This window comes from Vicia villosa, linkage group LG2 (assembly GCF_029867415.1).
Source record: "Vicia villosa cultivar HV-30 ecotype Madison, WI linkage group LG2, Vvil1.0, whole genome shotgun sequence".
NCBI lineage: Eukaryota > Viridiplantae > Streptophyta > Magnoliopsida > Fabales > Fabaceae > Vicia > Vicia villosa.
Window position 1 is genome coordinate 203,856,760 of NC_081181.1, and position 21,305 is coordinate 203,878,064.

The window sequence follows — 21,305 nt, forward strand, 5'->3', positions numbered from 1 at the left end:
ACCGTTGTAATATCCTAGATGTTGCAGTTTCTTTATCATTTCAGTTACTTCTGTACCGTCCAATTAAATGCTCTGAGCATATATTAATGAAATGTTTTTTTAACATTACAAAGTTTCCAATTAGTATTTAAGTTATTAATAATTAACAAAATTATTTTCCTCTGTATTTCACCCACTATAAATAAAGGTGTGTGTGTGTGTGGAGTTGAAGTACCAACTCCACCTTCATTCTTACTGCAAACACTAAAAAATGAACTCAGTTTGGGCTGTCGTCTTTTTTGAGGAAGGTAGTCACATGCGTGTCTGCCTTAACCCCCATTGGAATTTCCAGAGAATTGTTAGAGCCATCAACACTGGGTTTCGTCAACTAGATGGTCCGACCAGAAAAGTTAAACAGATAGATTACCGTTGTCCATACATTACGTTGGCGAATAATAATCCAGAAGGCACCTACATGTATTATTGGGACCGTGTGAAAGACGGTGTGGACGTGGATCTAATGTTTTGGACACACAGTGGAGAGGTTAACCGAGGCGTTGAAAATCCACTTGTTCTTGCAGTGATACTTGAGTAGTTTAGATTAAGTGTTGTTGTGTTTGTTGCAATGATCGAGCGTGTACTACAAGTTGTTATGTATTATTTTGCAATGTAATATCGTGATATACCGGTTGTTTTGTGTTGCCAAAACCGGATCGTTCAATTAAAATAAATGTGGTCGTTGTGTTAAGTGTGTTAATTGCCAAAACCGGTTGTTTTGTTTTAACCGTAGTAATTTCTTAGATGTTTTAGTTTCTGTGTTGTTTTGTACACTGCAGGGAATCTCGTCCCCACCACAGACATGACAAGACGAGACACTGCAGGGAATCTCGTCCCCACCACAGACTTGACAAGACGAGACACTGCAGGGAATCTCGTCCCCACCACAGACTTAACAAGACGAGACACTGCAGGGAATCTCGTCCTCACCTATGCATTTTGGCTATAAATATGTTCACAAACTTGTTCAGTTTCTTCATCACCTCTTATACTTTCATCAGAGCAACTTATCATCAGAACCACCATTTTTTTCTCGTCAACAAACATGTCTCTCCTAACTATGGGTCAAGAGCATCGAGGAACCATTGCAAACATTGCTGATTTTGTAAGTTTGAGTAAACACTTAATTTTTTTTCACCTTAAATTTTCTAATTTCAAATACTTATGGGTAATGTTTTTTTTATAGGATATCACGAGATTTAGGACCCGTGCTGGACCGATGAATGCTCCTGACCCTTTGATTGTGGACTACGTTAAACGTGCGGGATTTGGTGAGGTAATGAACTTAACAGAAAGCAAAGTTGATATGAAGTTTATATTAGCATTGTGTGAGCGTTGGAGGCCTGAGACCCATACTTTTCACCTTCCAATGGGTGAATGTACCGTCACTCTAGAGGACGTGTACATGTTATTGGGTCTCAAAACAAATGGAAAGGCAGTGTATGGAAATGTCCAACAACCAAACGCTCTATGCGTCGAATTGTTGGGTGTGGATTTAATAGAGGGTGAGGGGCGACAAAGGGGTAGGGGACAAGGTATAAAGCTTGTTGGCCTTCAACTAGCTTATGATGGCCTTGAATTGAATGAGTTTTCTGACGAAGAAAGTATCCTACAGAAAACTAGGATGTATATTATGTTATTGTTTGGTAAGTTTTTATTTCCCGAAGGCACGGGAAATAGTGTTAATTTTATGTACTTGTGTTTACTTGGGGACATTGATGCAATAAAGACATATAGTTGGGGTTCGGCTGTGTTAGCATACCTATATAGTTCCTTGTGCAAATGTGCAAAAAAGAATAGTTGTACATTTAGTGGATGCGCATTCTTGCTACAAGCATGGGCATGGTGGAGAATGCCGGTATTGACCCCTGCAAATCCAAACAATTTCGCCTTCCCTTACGCTTCAAGGTAACTTTTGGATCTTATTTTAATTAGTGCCTTTTATTCTATTATTATTTGTAACTATATTGATTTTTATCTTTTAATGTGTTTAGGTTTAATGCAATCGGGTTGGATTACACCAATACGCCTTTATCCAAAATCATTTTTTACCGCCAACTATTAGATCGACTTGGACCCCAAGATGTAAGACCACTAAAAATTTCCATTTTCAAAATATATTTATAAAATTTACTATCTTCTATATTTTGAAATTAATATTATTTGCTTTGCAGTTTATTTGGAGACCTTACTTGGAATTGGATCACGTACCCGACCTTGACGAGGCGGCTATTTGGACAACAAAATCACCCATCATACGGTTCACCACTGTGGAGATGCACCAAAGTGACCGTGTGAAGCTCCAATTCGGCATGCATCAAGGTATCCCTGACCCACCTGAACCTGACTGTTTGGGACGTTGGCATCTGGCGAAGGTTAGCGAACAGTGGTACGTAGAAAATTACAAGACGTTTGCTATAGATCAGCGTAAAAAATGGGCTCGTCGTTCCAAATATGTTCTAGAATTTCCTGTGGCGCCGCAAGAAATGAAGCCAACTGTTGAATATGTCAACTGGTACAGATCGGTCACAAATCCTGAAATGATTGTGTCTGCCCCTTTCTATTTAGCTGACCCGCGAGCACAACCTCCATATTTTGGAGGACAACAACAACCACCGCCAAATTACCACCAACAACAACAACAACCACCACCACCAAATTACCAACAACAACAACAACCACCGCCAAATTACCAACAACAGCATTACCCACGGCAACACCAACAACAACAACAAAGTTACCACCAACAACCAATCCAACCACAAACACCTTTTTACCAACAACATTCCCAACAATACCACCAGTTTTTTCCATCCCAACCTCAACCACAAAATCAAGAATTCCATGTAGGGAGCTCTTCCAGATCACATTTCCAAGAATTCCATGCGGGGAGCTCTTCAAGATCACCACCAATAACCCCCGACATGGGCATAGAAGAAGAATACCCGCAATACACCACATTCGACCAACCAACGCCACAGTACACCAACCAACCATTTGACCTCAACACACCACCACAACCATTGTATTTTAACCAAACCGGATCCACCACCAACTTCCAAAACTTCCAGCCCGCACCCACTAGGAGAAATTTCAACCCGCCTAGACAAAGCTTTGACAGCGCCGCGGGCACCCGCCTATCCTATGGAGGGAATTCTTCTAGAGGTCAAGGACGGCCCACAGATTTTGAAGACCCAGACTTCATTGAGGGGCCGTCGACTCAAGCACAAGACGAACCAAATAGAGGGGGGCGTCGTCGCAGGAATAGGGGGGCATTACCAACTCGTGACCCGTCTACACGACCTATTAGACAACCTGAATGTGGATCGTACCATGGTCCACGTGGCGCTCAATAGGAATTATGTTTGTATCGTTAATGTATTTTGTAATGTTTTTAATTTTAATGTATTTGTATCGTTAATGTATTTTGTAATGTTTTTAATTTTAATGTATTTGTATCGTTAATGTATCGTTATTGTATTTTAATATATAATTATTTTTAACGAATGTCCAACTTTCAAAATAATGAATCCACCACCAACTTCCAAAAATAATTTTAAAAATATAGATAAAAAAACAACATAAAATAATTATTGAAAAATTGTAGTTAAAAAAAAAATACTGTAAAAAATTATATAATAAAAGATTGTTAAAGAAAAAAAATAACAAAAAAAAAAAAAAAAAAATAGGGGGGGTGTTGTCGCTAGGGGGGGTGGCGACAACACCAAAACAACAAAGAGGAGGCGCCAGGCCCACTGGCGACAGCTCCAAGGCCCAGAACGTTGTCGCCACCCCCCCTGGCGACAACGTGTTAAAAGTAAAAAAAAAAAAAAAACATGTTGGTAATTATTTTGAAAATGTTGTTATTTTTGAAATTTTTTTGAAAAATCTGGATATTTAAAAAAAAATTCACATTTAAGTAATTTTTTATTTGGGTGGTTTAAAGTGGTCTATAATTCGATTATGAAAATATAATATTTGTGTGTGCATAATAAATAATAAATGCTAGTCAAAAAGAATTATTCTTAAGTGTATTTTTTTAAGTACATTGTTGGCATGAACGTAATTGAAATGTAATCAATTTTCAAGTACATAGTATTTGGTTAGACTATAAAGTTTTGTTCAATGCAATTGTATGTGTTTAATGAAATTGTATAATCAAGTTTTATTTTGCTACGTATGTCTAATGCATTCAATGTATGATATATCTTGGCCAAATATAAAAGAAAAGTTGATATTCAAATTGAAATGCATGTTAAATATTTTAATAACAAAGATGTAATGACATACAAATTTGTGTATTATTACAATATATTTAATTGACAAAAGTATCAAACTTTGATGATAGTTAGTAAATGCTATCAAGAGTACATGAAATAATCATAAACATGACTACATGAAAGACTGAATATTCAAAGTTTATTAGAATTTGAAAAATCTTGCGATTTTTTGAAGAAAGGATTGACAAGGATATGGTGTCTTTGGATATAATTGAATACAAGGAAGACATCATTAGGGGCGTGGAACAAGCCCATATCTAAATAATCATCGATAATAGAAACTCAACTCACACTTGATTAACATTAAGTCTTGAGTTCAATGATGAAAGTACATTATTAGAGTGCTTGAAGTACTTGACCATAGATATATCCCAACGGGTAAAAGTACTTGGACCACAAGAATAAATGTGGTAGGATGAGGTTTTTCTCTTAATAGACATATAGCATATGTTTGCTGAAATGCATAATTATGGGTGCATTTCTGATATAGTCTACCTATATGAGAATGAAGTGGTGCCGCTTTAGAGAGTTAAAGGGCTTGACTCTTAAATTTTCATGAAAAGGATATGAGACACAAGGCCTTATTAAATGTGTCATACTGATAATTCGATCAATGGTACTGAGATTTTATGTGTGAATTATGCACACTTGTTCTAATAAATAATTGGTTCAAAGCTTGTCTACCAATCTATTCAGGGATGAGTGAAAACTTGACTTATTAAGTAATGGTACAAGTCGTAAGATACCTTTATCTGAAACCATGCAATTTCCCGAATAATGGATTTAGATATATTTTTAAAATGGTGGGGGATTGTTGGAGAATTTCCAAAATATATTTGGAAACTTGCAATGGTTAAAAACAGATCTTTTAGAGAAAAGGTATAATGTTTTACAATTGAAGCAATGTAACCATTCATGAACAAACTCTTTCAAAGGGTTGTTTCCCTTCACCAAGAGGCATGAATTTCTCTATAAATAGAGATAATTTCCAAACCTAAAAGGATACGAAAATAATGTATTTCAATAGGAAAATATCATATCTAAGTCATTTCTTTATTTTTCTAGTGCACGAGAATAAATGAGGAAACTTTATTTAGTAAAATATCGTTGATCAATATGCTTAATGTGAATATGCGATTCATGTTAAGGTTTCCAAAGTATCCTAAAGGGGATTCGTCGGTTAACCCATTTGCATCCAATTACTTAAATTGGTGGGGGCGAATTGAACCTAAAGTTTAGTGTAAAAACACGCTTTGGAATTTATTTTGTGCAACTTTCATCTTATAATTTTCATCTTTTTCTTGTCCATGTTATGCAGATGACCTCTAACACCAGATCTAACCAGATGCTCACCTTTATGTAATATGGTAACACGTCGCAATAATATCCCAAAGACAATTCCTAATTATATGAAGTATTTTCGAACCGAATAAGTGTGACTACCTATTCCAAAATCATATATAATATTAAATTCATATTTATGCATGACCTCATATATAATATTAAATTCATGTTTATGCATTAATGATCTCATAGATCACTTTAGTGAAAATAACAATTATATGGAACACATACGAGTCGGTCGCTGAATCAATTGGTCTACTTGTCATATACATTAATGATCTCATAGATCACTTTAGTGAAAATAACAATTATATGGAACACATACGAGTCGGTCGCTGAATCAATTCGTCTACTTGTCATATACTTAAACTTTACTTTACTTAAAGTATTAACATGTGAATGTCTTACATGTATACTTCATTCCACTCACACAAATAAATTGTGATTCATCTCATAAATTCACACAAGAACGCAAAACCTTTACATTTAATATCCAATACAACTTGAATAGATCTATTTTTTTTTGTTTATCACCACCGGTTTAGTCCGGTTCAGGGGTCAGTTCTGGCATCAAGTGGTTCCAGCCCCCTTCTGATCGCAGTTGCGGGGGATTGAACCGTGGTTCTCCCTACCAAATTCAGCGCCAATCACCACTGAACCAACTAACGATTGGTTGAATAGATCTATTTTAAGTGGAACAACAAACTTCATTAGAAAATCAAACACTGAAATCAAATTCAAACCCCATTAAGTTATGATATATATTACTACTATTATTCGATTAAAAATTAAAAATGCAAATATTTATCCAAATAGAAATAGACTAATCATTAATATCTTTAATATATTAAAACAGAATACATGTTTAGGCGTTAACTTTAGACCAAAATCCCGCCTAAACACGTGCATCGCACGGGGTAAAATACTAGTTACCAACCAAAGAAACAAAAAAATCCTCTCTTTTTCATTCGCATTCCACAATATATTGGCGGGAAAACAAAGCCAAAGAAACAAGAAACCCCACTAGACCCTCCCTCCTCTTGCCGTCGTTCCGTTCCGATGTCGCAAACTGAAACCCTATCTTTGATTCACGAGATTGAATCTCTCGTTTCAGATCAACTCCAAGTGGTATTTTTCTCTCTATCTTCAATTAATTCTGTTATTTTTCCCCCTTTCTAGATTTCAATTTCGAAGTATTTTCATCAAATTTCCCTTCTTTTAGTCGCAGTTATCAAATTTCCCTCGTGGGTTGTCTTTCAGGTTTCATACAAATGGCTTAGTCGCAGTTATATGGTATCATCTGATGAAGCAAAGAGGTAGGGTTTTTTATTTTCTGAAAATGGGTAAAATTACTGTCTTGTAAATTGATGTTTTTTTTACTGTGGTATCAGTATGTGAAGAGTTGAAAGTTTTGTTACTTTTAGGTTGCTTCATGAATTTGTTCAAAAACATGAGGGTGGGTTGGAAGTGGTGTATGCTTTGTCTGGCTGGTTAAAGAGTACTCATCCTAGCTACCACATAAGGCTTGTTGCTCAGCCAAAACTTGCAGGTGCTATGGTATTTTTTTTAAGTATGATAACTATAGTAGTAGTGGCAATTATTCACTATGAAAGTTAGACACGGACACGAAATTCGTAGTTTTGTTGCTTTTAGTTTATGCTTGTTTGTTTGGTTTGAGTGACAAGCTTTTAGGGCCAGGATCTAATCAAACGTAAACTGATGGATTTAATTTTTCAAGTGAATGTTGATTGTCTTTAACATCTTTTTTCAACAGAAACTGAAGTGATTTTTGTTTATTAATTCTCCTAGATGAAACAAGGACACAAATCAATTTGGTGTTTCTCTTACCCACCAGTTGGGTGCAGTCAATTTTGTCTCTATTTGAAGAACTGATTATTAGGAAACTCGGTTGAGCTGTTCAGTTAACATTTTTACAAATATTGTTAGTGAATGAGTTTTGGGAAAATAATTCTTGTCACTCTGAAAAACATTAGGAAGTAGGAGTTACATGAAACTAATTCCCATTGTTTATGCAGAAGCACAGCAAGAGTTTGATGGGCATTGCTCGGTCCAGGTATATAGTGTGCAAGCTAGCATTCCAAAGGATCCAGCTGTGCTTTGGAATGCAGAATTCATTCAAGCAGAAGAGCTCTTCAAGCAGCCCCCCTCGGTTGATAATTGCTTGAGAGACAATCGGTAGGTTCCATACCTTTAGAAGAATATGTATATGGCATTTTTGTTTTTGGTAATGAACATGTAATATAGTATTAGTATATATGCATTTGGTTGTCCCTCAAGCAAGTCTTGATGCTAGTGGATATGCATTCTTTGTTAACTAGTCTGATTGCTTTATCATAATTATGCTATCAGACTTCGTGCTAGTCATATGAAACTGACGTATTTTTGTTTTGGTTCTCTTTGCTAGTAAGAATTGCAACAGTTATCTTTTGTGTACACTTGACTACGGATTTTTTCATGAAAGGTTTCTGCGAATTGCTTAAGTAGGAATAAATGTCATGTATATTTATGTATGCATATAAGAGATACAGTTTACATTTACGAAGAAAGATGATTAAAAATTAAACAATTTTGTATATGACTATAATAACTTTCCAGTTTCCAATGATGTCTTGACTCAAATAGTCCCCTCCCCTGTGACATATTGATTGCTATTAGTTGCTCCAAACATTGTCATTTCTCTCCCAAATAATATTTTCTTTCATAAATTGACCAAAAATGTTCAATTAGTTAAAATGCATGAAACAAAACTAAGATCCTTCCATCTTCTGCATTTAGAATATGCTCTCAACTATTGGAACGACAGAGTGAACAGTTTAGTGTTTATAAAGAAAGATCGGCATTAAGCCCTTCCATTGCTTTTGTGTATAGTTCAGGTTTGCTGGTATACTCATTTCCTACCCTTTGAATGGATGTGCATGTGTTCTTGTCATATACTAGTCTTTATATGAGATATGATGTTTTCAATTTTATATATAGACAGACGTGTTTAGGGTTTCCTGGTAGCTAACTAGCACATTTCTCAGGTTTTGTGGGATCTCAAGTTCTTTTGTAAGAAGGAACGTGGATGGCCAACCAGCAGTTTCTGCCACAAAGAACACAGCACCCATTTCTATTGCTAAAGTTGATCACACATCACAGAATGTGGTGAAAAATGTCAAGAGCGAAATCAATGGTACAGGAAATAAAGGAGTTCATGATAACATAAGTAAACCTATTGCAGAGAAACAAAAGTCCCTTCCAGTGCCCACAGGCAAAAAGAAAGGGCAGGCTGATAAAAATAGCTCTGCTACTGGAGGTTCGTTGGCAAGCTTTTGGGGCCGTCCATCTACAAAACCCAAGCCTTGCTCTGTGCCAGCTGAAAATAGTAACCTGATTTCAAATCCAGCTGGTTAGTTTCTATTTCAGTTTATTGAATATTCTTTTGTTTTAGATTTTCAGATCCTTCTGATGATTATAATTATAATAGCACTAGTTTTGTAACATTGCATGTCCAACTTTTACTGACATGTAATGAAATATTTCAGAAGCTACTGAAAATGCCCAAACTTGTGCTCATGAAACAGTAGATTGTGACAGTGATGATGATGACAATCAAGGTGTCATCTTAAGAAGACCATCCAATAGGAAAAGGAGAGTTGTTTTTGATTTATCAGATGAAGATGAAGATATCATCAGTTTAGCGTCACCTGATGTCCCTAGTAAACAGCCACCTCAAGATTCCAGACAAAATGACAAAAAGTCATTAGAGAAAACCACCTTGAATTTTGATTTGCAGGTAGAGCATAAACCATTAGTTAAGGAAGAGAAAGCAACTGAGAAAAAAGTTTTCCAACCACCAAGAGAAGATTTATCAATTATGAGCAAGTGCACAAGTAATGGAAAATCATCTACTGAGAAGCTGCAGAGTAGTGCTCCTGAAATTTCTGTAAATAAGGATAGTGTAAAAAAGGCCGCTCCAGGTTCACCTAAGAGGAGAAAAGTGATGAAAACCAGGATTGATGAAAAAGGGAGAGAAGGTACTCTTAAATGCATTTTATAAATCTGTAAATCACCAGGTTTTTTTTCCCTAAGAGCATACAAGTTAACTTTATGTATGACTATATAACATGTTAATTTTGCATTTATGTTTTGAGCCTAGTTCTTTTAACAAAATTCACTTATGTATGCATGGTTTTTGGATGATCCTCATCAAAATTTTCTTTGACCACAAGTCCTTTTATATTATATATTTTGTTTGTCTGAGTTATGTTTATTCTTCAGTAACTGAAGTAGTCTGGGAGGGGGAGGAGACAGAGCCAAAGAAAGCTGATGCGGATGCAGCAAAGAAAGCTGATGCGGGTGCAGCAAAGAAAGCTGACAATAAAGCATCTACCAATGCTATCAACAGGTTATTGTAATATTTACATTTGAACTGAATGAATGAAATTTTGGAAACAGCCAATACTTCAAAGGCCGCATGTCACCTTGTTAAGGTGTCATTTGAAGCATGAAAGGGTTTTCATTAGGTTTGCTTTGCAACTCAGCAAGGTATTTCTGAAGTTGCTTCAAGGTTTGACAGAACAATCCTGATTTCATGATACTGAAATGAGTATTACATTGATATGAGCATTTCAGGGGTATAAGCAGTTCACTGCTCATTCTTACCAGCTGATTGTTCACTCTAGCCTGCAATAACATTTTAAAACTCTGAAGTTTGTAGACAAAAAGTAGTTTTTACTATTTTATTGGAAGTTTTAAGTTTGACAGTTATTGACAACTAACTTAATTCATTGCATTTCCAGTGCACCGGCAACTAAGAAGCCACCAGCTACATCAAATGCTACTGGTAAAGGAGGAAGCAAGAAAGCAGGAAACGCAAAGGATCCCAAGCAGGGCAACATTCTTTCATTTTTCAAGAAAGTATGAGACCATCTTCCCAAAGAGTTACAATATTCAAGGGACGATCCTTCTAGTAGGGATAATTCATCAATGACACACCTTTGTGACTGTGAGGATTTTGTATTACGTAGATCTAGTTCTATTTTAGTTTGGGTGCTTCCTTGTAATATTTACTCCGGATAACTAAAATACCTTAAACGTGTAATGCTTTTTTAATATTCTTTTTCCTATCACAGAAAGTTGTTTCCTGCTATTTCTCAAGAGTGTAGATTAGGTTCAGAATATCATTATTCGCATCAAACCCACATACACCAATTAATCTGCAAAGTAGCTTACTTCTTTGGATCTATGCATTAAAATAACACTGTTTATTACCTGCAAGGTATTTTGCAGCTTATTGCTAGAAAAATCTTAAGGAATTTTTTCTAATATTACCAACCTTTTTCAACTTTATTCCCATTTTATTGCTCTTTTAATTTTTTTCCCCAAAGTATCATGGTTTCAAATAATGTGTGGTTGTGTCAAGGTGAATGTGAGTTACCTTCATTAGTTCAAAAATACGACAAAGCTTGAGAACTTCACTTTCGAATGCAGATAACATAATATTTGTGAGTGACGAGATCTGGTCCTACTACATTGTCAATCATTTTCTTGCAAATATTAAATGCTTTCCAATTTCCACTGGATCCACACAACACAACGGATATACCTCCTTGTCCTTGACTCCTTCAAGATAATTTTTGGACAAAACGTTCATGGTTATAAAAGACCTAGACGTCTCGTATTCATCTAAAAGTCTTAAGGTAGTGGGGATATGAGTCACTTATTTTATAAATCCAACATTTCCTTCGTTCGGGATATGAGTCATTTATTTTATAAATCCAACATTTCCTTCGTTCGGGATATGAGTCATTTATTTTATAAATCCAACATTTCCTTCGTTCCTAATTGATATAGGACTTTAACACAACTTTCACAATTGAAATCCAATAATCTCTTCCACAAATATGAGTAACTCACATCACTAGCCTTGATCCACACTAGGATCACTTCCATCCACACCGCTCCGCTCCTCCTAATGTTCGTCGAAAAAAGAGCGAGCCGGACAAACTCACCAAATAAAAATGGGCAAAATAATCCAGCCCGTCTCGCCAAGGTGGCGGGTTGACGGGTGGCGGGGTTGCCTGTCTATTTTTTTAAATTAGATTTTTTACTTATTTTTTAGAACAATTTTTTATAAAGTATATTTTTAATAAATTCACAAATAAATATATAAAATAAAACCATCAAGAGTCAGAATTAATATAATTAACTAAAAAAAGGTGGATTTAAGGTAGGACGGACTAAACGAATAGGTGTGGCGGACTTTGACAAACGACGGATTTTGGCGGGACAAACTTTGGTGGACGGTTGATCCAAAATCTCAATCCAACCCGCTATTTTATTACGGGTGCGCAGGCCGGCCTGACAGACCATGACCCGTTTTACCACCCTTAATAGCAAGAAGAAGCAACCAGTCATTGTATGCACATTTTTTATAATGGATTTACACATGCTTTTATAAAGCTAGGCTAAACACGCAAGGCCGAACTATATCTATACAAGATCAATTCCGACTTTTTAAAAAATTGACTTTTTACTCGCCTCCAAAATGAAGAAGAATCTCAGAGACAAGATCCAAAATATGAAGTCTTGTTGTTTCTAACAACAAAAAGAATTAATACAGATAATAGCTTCTAACATAAATTTGATAATAAAAGAGTTAATTGTATGATAAACTTTTAAATATTTAATTATAATATAGTCTCTAAAATTTATACTATAATAAGCTAAAATATAAAATTTAATTTAAAATCTTATTATAAACTTCAATTAATTATATATAAATTATTTTATAATTAAAATTTGAAAAATGTTAATTGTCACAAAAGACCTATATAATTAACTATACTAGAGAGTAGTGAAAGAATAAGTGCATTTATATCGAGAGAGTTATGAAATAATGAAATGTTATTGTAAAAGAAATAAAATTGATAAAAAGGAAAGCTAGAGAAATTCGAACCACTGCCATTAAGATTCTAATACAATTACTGTGTTGCTGAGCTACAAGCCCCGATTTGTAGATTTGCTTCGCTAACAATAATATATTTTATTATTACAATATTATAATTTCCACCTCCCAACCTTTTTAGAAATCCGCGCGAAATTTCTAAAACGCTGTTATATTTCTGAAGTGCATCTCCGAAAGTATTTTTTTCTGAAAAAAATACGTGTTTTTGGAAATGCATTTCTGAAAACATTTTTTTTTCTCAAAAAAAAAAGTGTTTTCAGAAATGCATCCCTGAAAACATTTTTTTTTAGAAAAAAATATGTATTTTCGGAGATACATTTTCGAAAACACCTATGTCAGATATCAGATCCGTCACATACACTAATGATACAAACTGTTCCCAATCTATTGTAAATCACAACTATACACCACTCCTCAAAACCAGATTTCAAAAGCAAATGATCCAGTGAGAGCAAGACTTAGCTGTGCTGTTTAGGCGAGGTTGTGATTTATCGGTGCTGAAAGACGATCAACATCGTGGGATACTTGGCAGTCAATGTTGAGGGATAGTGTTTTCGAAGATGCATCTCCGAATTATAAGAAAATAGGGAAAAAAAGTAACTTCGAAGATGCATCTCCAAAGTCAGGGGTATTACGGAATTTTTAGTAGGGGTTCTCACCCCTGGGGGTGGATAAAGAAATTGTCTTACAATTTTTTACATATATCTCTTAAAATTTTGAGGCCCATATTTTTTTGAGACTATAGGTTGTAGGTCTGTTTGTCCGGGCCCAGGGTTGGCTCTGTATCTATATGAAAAGGGAATTTGTCATTGCACCCATATAGGGTGAAAAACACCCATGAAATTTCCAAAATACCATTCAGATATGCATATTTGAAGGCGCCCTTTTCACATTTAAAGATGTTTCAAATATACATATCTGATGGCACCCTTCTCACATTTTTTAAATATTTCAGATATGCATATCCGAAAGCACCATGATCCGGATTCAGATATGCATATCCGAAATATTCTCTGAGTCCTTCATTTTTTAAAACAACAACATTACATTGTCCCAATCGAAGTATCATAGTAACTAAAATTAAGACCTCCTATTATTCAACAAAATGTTATGGAAATAAAAAATACATAGACTAGAGAAAAAAACGATATCATAATATAGAAATAGTTGTTCGGATAACTGCAAAATGTCAAAATATTATAACACCGAAAAAGTCATAAATAAACATAGACTACTACAACTACTGAGTATGCCTAATGTGAACTCCCTGTGACCTCCTCTACCTTCTATACGCCGCCGCACCAGACGCCTCACTAACCATCCTCTACACTATGGAAACCGCCTCTGAAATGCCTTGCTCAATGATCCCTCTCTCCAATACCTCCTGCCCAATCAACTGTATCCTCCAGTATATTGGCAGGATATCAGTGGCATGGTCATCCTCGGCCTAGTGATTCTCCAAAAGCTCCTCGTGCGTTGGTCTAGGTGGACGTCATGGAGCATCGGGTGTCATGATAAGATGTGACACCTGATAAAACCATGTCACGTACCCATCTACATAGTGCCAGCTCTGGGTGGCCCACATACGTCGATACTCCTCTAAGACTAAATGATGCGCCTAATTCTCAAAGATAGCAGTGAGATCTCGGCGGGTAACAGTGTCGGGAGCAGCCTCAGATAGATATCTGAGTATCATTTGCACACGCCCAAACAGTCTCATGCACTGCTCCGGCAGATAACTGACCATGGTGTTGGCCCCACACGCCAATCATCCAAAATATAATGCGATGCGGTCGAATGGGACAACATCACTATAATCACTAAAGGGCGTCCAGTTGATGTCATTGTGAGTGGTACGATCGAGGTATACACGATATGACTCCACTTTCTGATCCCCCCTATGGAGGACGTATCGTGCAGCCCTGGGCATGGTGTCAGTGTACAAGGGATTAGGATCGTAGTCGTGGATGCGGTGAAAGTAAGAGATGATTCATCCTTGAAACACAAATACGATAATATGTTAGTACACGTTAACAAATAGCATATTAAATGTGATATAATTAAAAATAAATGTACCGTGATGACTCATCCATTTGGACTTGAACTTAGACTCGACTCCGTCCCCGAGTCACTCCTGGCGGTTTGGGTTGGCCTCCCCTGTCTAAGTTAATCGGTCGGTGCCAGGTTGTCAACCATTTTCCTGAAAAAATGCTATTTGTAAGTTGACTGTAACACAATTGAAAATAAAAAAAACATTTCAGAGTACATTTCGGATATGCACATCCGAAGCTGATTAGAAGTTATTTCGGATATGCATATTCGAAATTACCTGCGAACGTCCATTTTAGCCAAACTTTCATCTCTTGCCCTAAGTCATCCAAAAACCAATCTTTTCCATCTAAATATTATCAATGAACTAAAATAACTTCAAAATACACTATAGCCTAACTTCTAACAACCCTAATAAGAATTTTTTTCGGGGTAGAAAGTAGATGAAACTTACAATTTCTTGGAGCTTTGAGTAGAACTTGAATGAATGCTTGAATGGAATTTGGTAAAAATGGATTAGAAGTTAAATTTTGGTGTTTGTTTGCGTTTTGTGGAGAATGCAAATACTGGGGTGGCTGTTTACGTTTTGAGAAATACCCCAGATTATTTCGGATATACATATCTGAAGACACTTTTTAAAAAAAATGAAAGAATTCGGATATACATTTGCGAATTCACCCTTTTTTTTTTAAAAAATGCCTTCGGATATGCATATCTGAAATATAAAAGTATTTTGGAGTTTTTACCGTAGGTCTGTGAGTATGTATGAGTGCAATGAAAATTTCTCATATATAAATTGTATAGTAATACCATTACTATATAAATATAAAAATATACCAATAAAATATAAAATGTAAATTTTAGTTTTTCTAATATTTTCATCATTGGGGAAGTCTCGATCAATACAATATTTTGTATTCCTTCCGTCCCAAAAAAGTGTCATAGTTTACCAAATTATCCTTATTTATTATTGGTGTATTCTTATTATCATTAATATAATGTGAGAGAAATAGTAAATGAAGATTATTAATTAAAGGGTATAATTGGAAGATCAAAACTAAAATTGTATTGGGAATTAAAAGTGACACTTATTTTGGGAAAAATAATTTTTACAAATGTGACATTTATTTTGGGACAGAGGTGTATTGTGTGTTAAGCTAAGATAGTTTAATACTTTGGCCTCTTCTATTATCGTCCATCAAAAGAGTATCCAATAGCACTTGGACAATGCTGAAGCTTTGGTTTGTTTTTCTATTTACCACCCTACCATCCACATTTTTTTTTGACAATCCTACCATATTAAACCTAATAACATGTGTATGTTCTCTAAAATGACGCTACATTCCCTAGTTGAAAGATGTAAAATGTGTTTCGGGTCTCCATCTTTTTAAAAGAGGAAATAAATTTTCTATCAAAGATATATGATGTAATTTGGATAATTTATTCAAATTCGGCATTAGTTAAATATGTATGTATCCCTTCTTCAAGTTTAATGTGTATATGAGAATGTGTTTTGTGTTGGATGCAAGTGTGAGTGGTTAAACTCTTAAATTGTCTGTCAATGAGTGAAATGTTAGATTTATAAAAGAGAATACTCATTTATCTAATATCTTAAAGTTTTAGGTGAGTGGTGATGTGATGTCTCTTTCTTGTAATTCTAAAGCATCAGTCTCGTTAATGCTCCTAATTCTTCCGTACTCCTCAACACTATCGGCCATCAAATAGATCTGTCGGTGATTTTAAGATAGAAGAAAAGATTTTTGTTGGTCTTATTATAATGTATGTGTCTTCTCCGGTATAATTTTAGCTTTTGGAGGTTTATGTGTGCAGTTAATTGCCTATATCATGTACAATTTTTTTTTGGAAAATAAGAATTCATATTCATTAGTTCGTGTTTGTATGTTTTCATGGAAGTGTAGTATGCAAAAGTGTGGTTTTGACATAACATAGAGCCCGTAGTTGCGAGTATAAAATACATAAGGCACGCTAACTGAAGAATATTTGATTGAAGATTTAAGATGTCCTTTTGTTTAAATATCAAATAAAATTGCATAACATTGTTTGGAGAGTTTTGATTGATGTCATTGGTTCTTTTCCCATGCCCAAATGATATTGTTGAGTTTAGTTGAGTATTAATATTAGTTTAAAATTTTTCTTTCATTATTAATAAATTAATATAAAAAGATGTGTATATCCAACTAAACTTTAAAGTACCATAGTGTTCACATAATAATAATAATAATAATAATAATAATAATAATAATAATAATAATAATAGTAATAGTAATAATAATAATAATAGTAATAGTAATAATAATAATAATAATAATAATAATAATAGTAATAAATTAAGAGTGATGCTATAGTGTGCGAAATATTTCATCAACGAAAGCAACGAATATGTATGTAGCTTTACATCCTTTCTATTGACTAAATATTTATTATTTTAAATCAAATATTAATTACAATAAATGAAAAAATATAAAACAACTGCATGGTTGAATACACGTGTGGTTTCCACGAAAAATACTGTCGTAACATTTAGCATTATTCATAAATTAATTATAATAATAATAGTAGTAATAAATTAATTATAATAATAATAATAGTAATAAATTAATTATAATAATAATAATAGTAATAAATTAATTATAATAAAAGTAATAGTAATAAATTAATAATTTTTATTTTATATTTATTTAATTAGTCTGGTCTGATTTTTTTTTAAATTGTTGTGGAATATAGAAGATTTAAGAAAATTTTAAAACTAAGTCTTATCTATTAGAACATATTTTTAGAGAAATAGAATATTTAGAAGAATATTAAGTCTGGTCTATTTTTAAAGATTCTTTATCTTTCTGAAAAAAATTAATAAAAAATTGTGCCTCAATTTTTCTCTTAATACTAAGAGTAAGTTCCAAAATTTATGCCGACTTTAATTCTGCATGGGTCAACAAGTAATAATTAAGTCCATCATCCAAATACAAAGTTTTGGAGTACGATCAAGTCATAATTAAGTCCATTATGCTAACCAGTTTATAAAATTTTGGCCATAATTCAATATTAGTTTTTAAAACTTATTTTGAATTATAAAACCAAAATTTAAAGTGTGAAACTGATTTTGGAAAAGAAAAAAAAAACTGGTTTTGAATCTAACTTGATCTTTAGATTTGGATAAATAATGATAGTGGATATAAACCCAATTTCTGAACTGGTGTTGGATCAAAACAGTTGGCTGAGCCTTTTTTTTATGAAATGCAAACAAAGTCAATGTTTTGAGTAATTGTCTTATTGCAGTTTACTCTCATTTGGGAAGGAAGAAGATACACAATTGAGTTTGTATTTGTCAAAGAGTGATGATACTTATCATCATCTGATACAGAACAGACATCATTTTTGTTCCATTGATTGTGGAAACATAAAGTCAAGGGTGAGTAGTACAGTTGGATGTGGAAAAAAAGTTTCTACCCTATAAAAGTTACCAACCAAATCAATGAGATAAAAATATACATGATTTACAAGATGCTTCTTCCCATGAATGTTACTATATGTACTCCGTGTTATTAGCTTTCTCGAATCATGTTAGTTGGCTCACTCAAAACATACTTTGGTAGCTCGTACTTCGCACCTGCAAATAAAACATTGCACCAAGAATCAGAACAAGAAACCATTGATGCTGGAAGTAAAGATTGCAAGAAATTAAGGTGCAATAGTATAATTTATGATCACAAATCTCCATGAACTAAAAAGTCAAGCATCTCAAAGTTCCAATAATTGTGCGTCAGTAGTTTCACTCTCAGAATCTTAAAGACCCCCAAAATGGTTGGTTTACATTTTCAGGTAATAAATTTCGAAGAACAAAAAGAAACAGTTTTGATAGTGAGAGCACATGTTTATGCGGTAGGGAAGCTGAGGTGGGGCTACAGAGAAATGGATTGCACACAATCATGTCATTGTAGATCTGAACCATTTATCAAGATCAAACAGACCATGTTCTAAAAGTTGGAATTTAAGCCATTTGATTAAAATTGGACGGTTGAGAACTTGAGTTCATGTGATTTCGTGAATGTGTTTTTTTTTTCCTGGTCAAAATAAACGTGGTTATCCCGGCTGTAGAGAATCTAAATCTCGGGCTACTGAGCTTTTTGAAAAAGTGCAATGTATTCCACAGACATAATCCACAATAAAGGAGGGGGTCACATGATACAACCAAGCCAGCATACCTGGACCACAGATAATTAAGGGGAAAAGTATAGTGCTGTTAGAAGCCCACATGATTCATGGGCATGGCATAAAAGTTGCTCCAACCTTTTCAATTTAACTTTCAGTTTCTTAAACAGCGTTTAACTTTTAAAATCAAAGGAAATGGAATCAACAGAGTTATTAATTAAGCTTTTCTTTAGAGTTTATACAGATGCAGATTATAGAAACCAAACCAAATCATATTATATCTTTTTTATTTAAAATTTCATGATAAACATATAGTAAATAGTTGATTGCAACAAGATCTTAATACTTACCTCTTTCATCATAGCATACTGTCAAATCAGCACTCTGGACAATGACCCCGGCACTATCCACAATTGCCTGTGCCAAAGAAAGATCAGCTTCTGCAGCAGCTCGAAGGGCGTCCCAAATCTCTAGCGTGTGGAAAACCAGATGCGGATTTCAATACATTTAAAGCAATTAAGATAGAAATGAAACAAAGCAGAATGATAGGCCCGCACAAAATAATTGGTGGTGGGAACAAAATACAATGGCTGCAACTTTTTTATTTATGGGAAGATTTCATTATTTGATAAAATAATTTTCGAGAACTAAATATAATGGCTTATTACTTGTTTTCTTCATTGTCTTTTTTCAATTTGTCACTACAAAAAGTGAGATGACTTCACAAGGAACAGTGATCCTAAGGAAATAATCATTCATTCTTTCGTTCTTGTCGATGTGCCAATGGAAACCAATTTTCACCTTTGTAGTGAAAAGAACTTGACCCAAGTCATAGTTAACACAACGAACGTTCTTGCAAATGTTAAATATAATAGAGCTTGAATCCCTTTTTGTTATCTCCAAGAGACTACAACAACAACTACAACAACCAAGGCTTATCCGACTAATTATCATTATTATATGGTTCTAGATACTTAGTGAAACCTAAGCCTTTTGCTAAATGAAGAATCATAGTACGAAATTCTAGACTATCATTCTGTATCTGAGGCATCATATTCAATAAATGAAAGAATGGATAAAACCTTTTGATTATGATTTGCAAAAACAAAAGTTTAAAAGTTAGAAAGCGAACTAATTCATAGACACAGAATTTCCATTAAAACCCCTAATATTCTAAGCAAATTTAATCAGGAATAGCGCTTGAAAGATTCCAAATAAGGTAACTTATCAAGTTGAGATAATACCTTTCCGTCCACCATAGTGAGGAGCTGTATCCCAAAACTCATCGCGCAGTTGCATTAGCTGAGTCATTGTTATGGGCTGAGGATGCTTCCAAGGCTTAGGCTTTCGGATCTTCTTTACAGTTCCTGTCAAAATAGTTTCACGTTTATGTTAACAGCAGCCGAAATTAATCTTTATTCTAGAGCTGAAGCACCGATATCAGAAACGAGCCACAAAAAATAGTTATAACAAACAACAACAATAAAAAGGACGATCTTTATCAACATCAATGTCATCAAAAACATTCAACACTATGTGTAAACCGTTTATCAATATCGTCATCGTCATTCTGCTGCTTCGTAAAGGTCCAAATCAACACTTACAAAAAAGTAGAATCCAATCCAGAAAATTTTCAAGAATTTTCAATCACAAAGATATAAAGCTACTTAACAATCATTAATCTCACCAAATTATTTTCCCCTCCCAATTACAAAAAACCAAATTTCACAACCCACTTTATTTTGCAATCAAGAAAAAGAAAAAACAATTTCCATCATCAATTTAATCACTAAAAAAACTAAAATGACTCCAATCAGAGACTTTTTTTTCAAAACAACAAATAAGAAAGAAAGCAAAAATCAGTCTCAGCACATTGTAGAATTCACATATCTAGCAAGAAATCCATTAGCAGTAATGAAACAACATAGTTCTTGAAGTAAATAGTCCAAGAAATAAAGAAATATACAAGAAAATATGTGTTTAACCTGTGCCCTATGCAATTGAGTTATTCTTTTTCTGTTGAGAATTAAAAATTCCAAATTTAAGATAGGGTTTAGAGAAATTAGAAAACAAAATAGAGAAAGAAGAGACTTTGAAGTCAAGGTTTATGAATTAACAATGCAAAATAGAGAAGGTGAAGGTGAGGGAAAGAGAGTGAAGAAATTACCATCAGGCTTGGACTGAGAGGATCCAGCACAACCCATTGAAGAAGAGGTTGGTTCGTTGGGAGAGGAGAGAGAAAGAGAGCTTTGGTAGAATAGAAGAGTGAGTGAGAAACGAGTCAATGACGTAGCCTTTTCATATAATGGGTACAGACTCACTCTACATTCTCCAACCCAACCCAGTTTTTTTCGTTTTACGACAAGATTTTATTATTATTAATTAATAATTACACCACCCTCGGAATATAATATTTCGTGAAATAACAATTATATAAGCTATTTTTAATATTTATA

The 21,305-nt window shown here is 34.2% G+C and overlaps 2 protein-coding genes across 2 annotated transcripts; one reads left to right on the forward strand and one right to left on the reverse strand.

Moving 5' to 3' along the window:
• The first annotated feature begins 6,632 nt into the window (after window positions 1-6,632).
• On the forward strand, window positions 6,633-10,812 carry LOC131647995 (uncharacterized). The gene is made up of 8 exons (XM_058917799.1): window positions 6,633-6,788; window positions 6,921-6,976; window positions 7,085-7,209; window positions 7,697-7,856; window positions 8,705-9,069; window positions 9,206-9,697; window positions 9,942-10,068; window positions 10,463-10,812. The coding sequence occupies exons 1-8, from the start codon at window positions 6,720-6,722 to the stop codon at window positions 10,584-10,586; spliced, it is 1,518 nt and encodes a 505-aa protein (XP_058773782.1). The 5' UTR covers window positions 6,633-6,719; the 3' UTR covers window positions 10,587-10,812.
• A 7,191-nt stretch (window positions 10,813-18,003) lies between these two features.
• LOC131647996 (uncharacterized) lies at window positions 18,004-21,171 on the reverse strand. The gene is made up of 4 exons (XM_058917800.1): window positions 21,017-21,171; window positions 20,094-20,216; window positions 19,200-19,319; window positions 18,004-18,307 (listed from the first exon to the last, which is right to left on the reverse strand). Exons 1-4 carry the CDS (start codon window positions 21,051-21,053, stop codon window positions 18,243-18,245), a joined length of 345 nt encoding a protein of 114 aa, XP_058773783.1. The 5' UTR covers window positions 21,054-21,171; the 3' UTR covers window positions 18,004-18,242.
• Window positions 21,172-21,305: the final 134 nt, after the last annotated feature.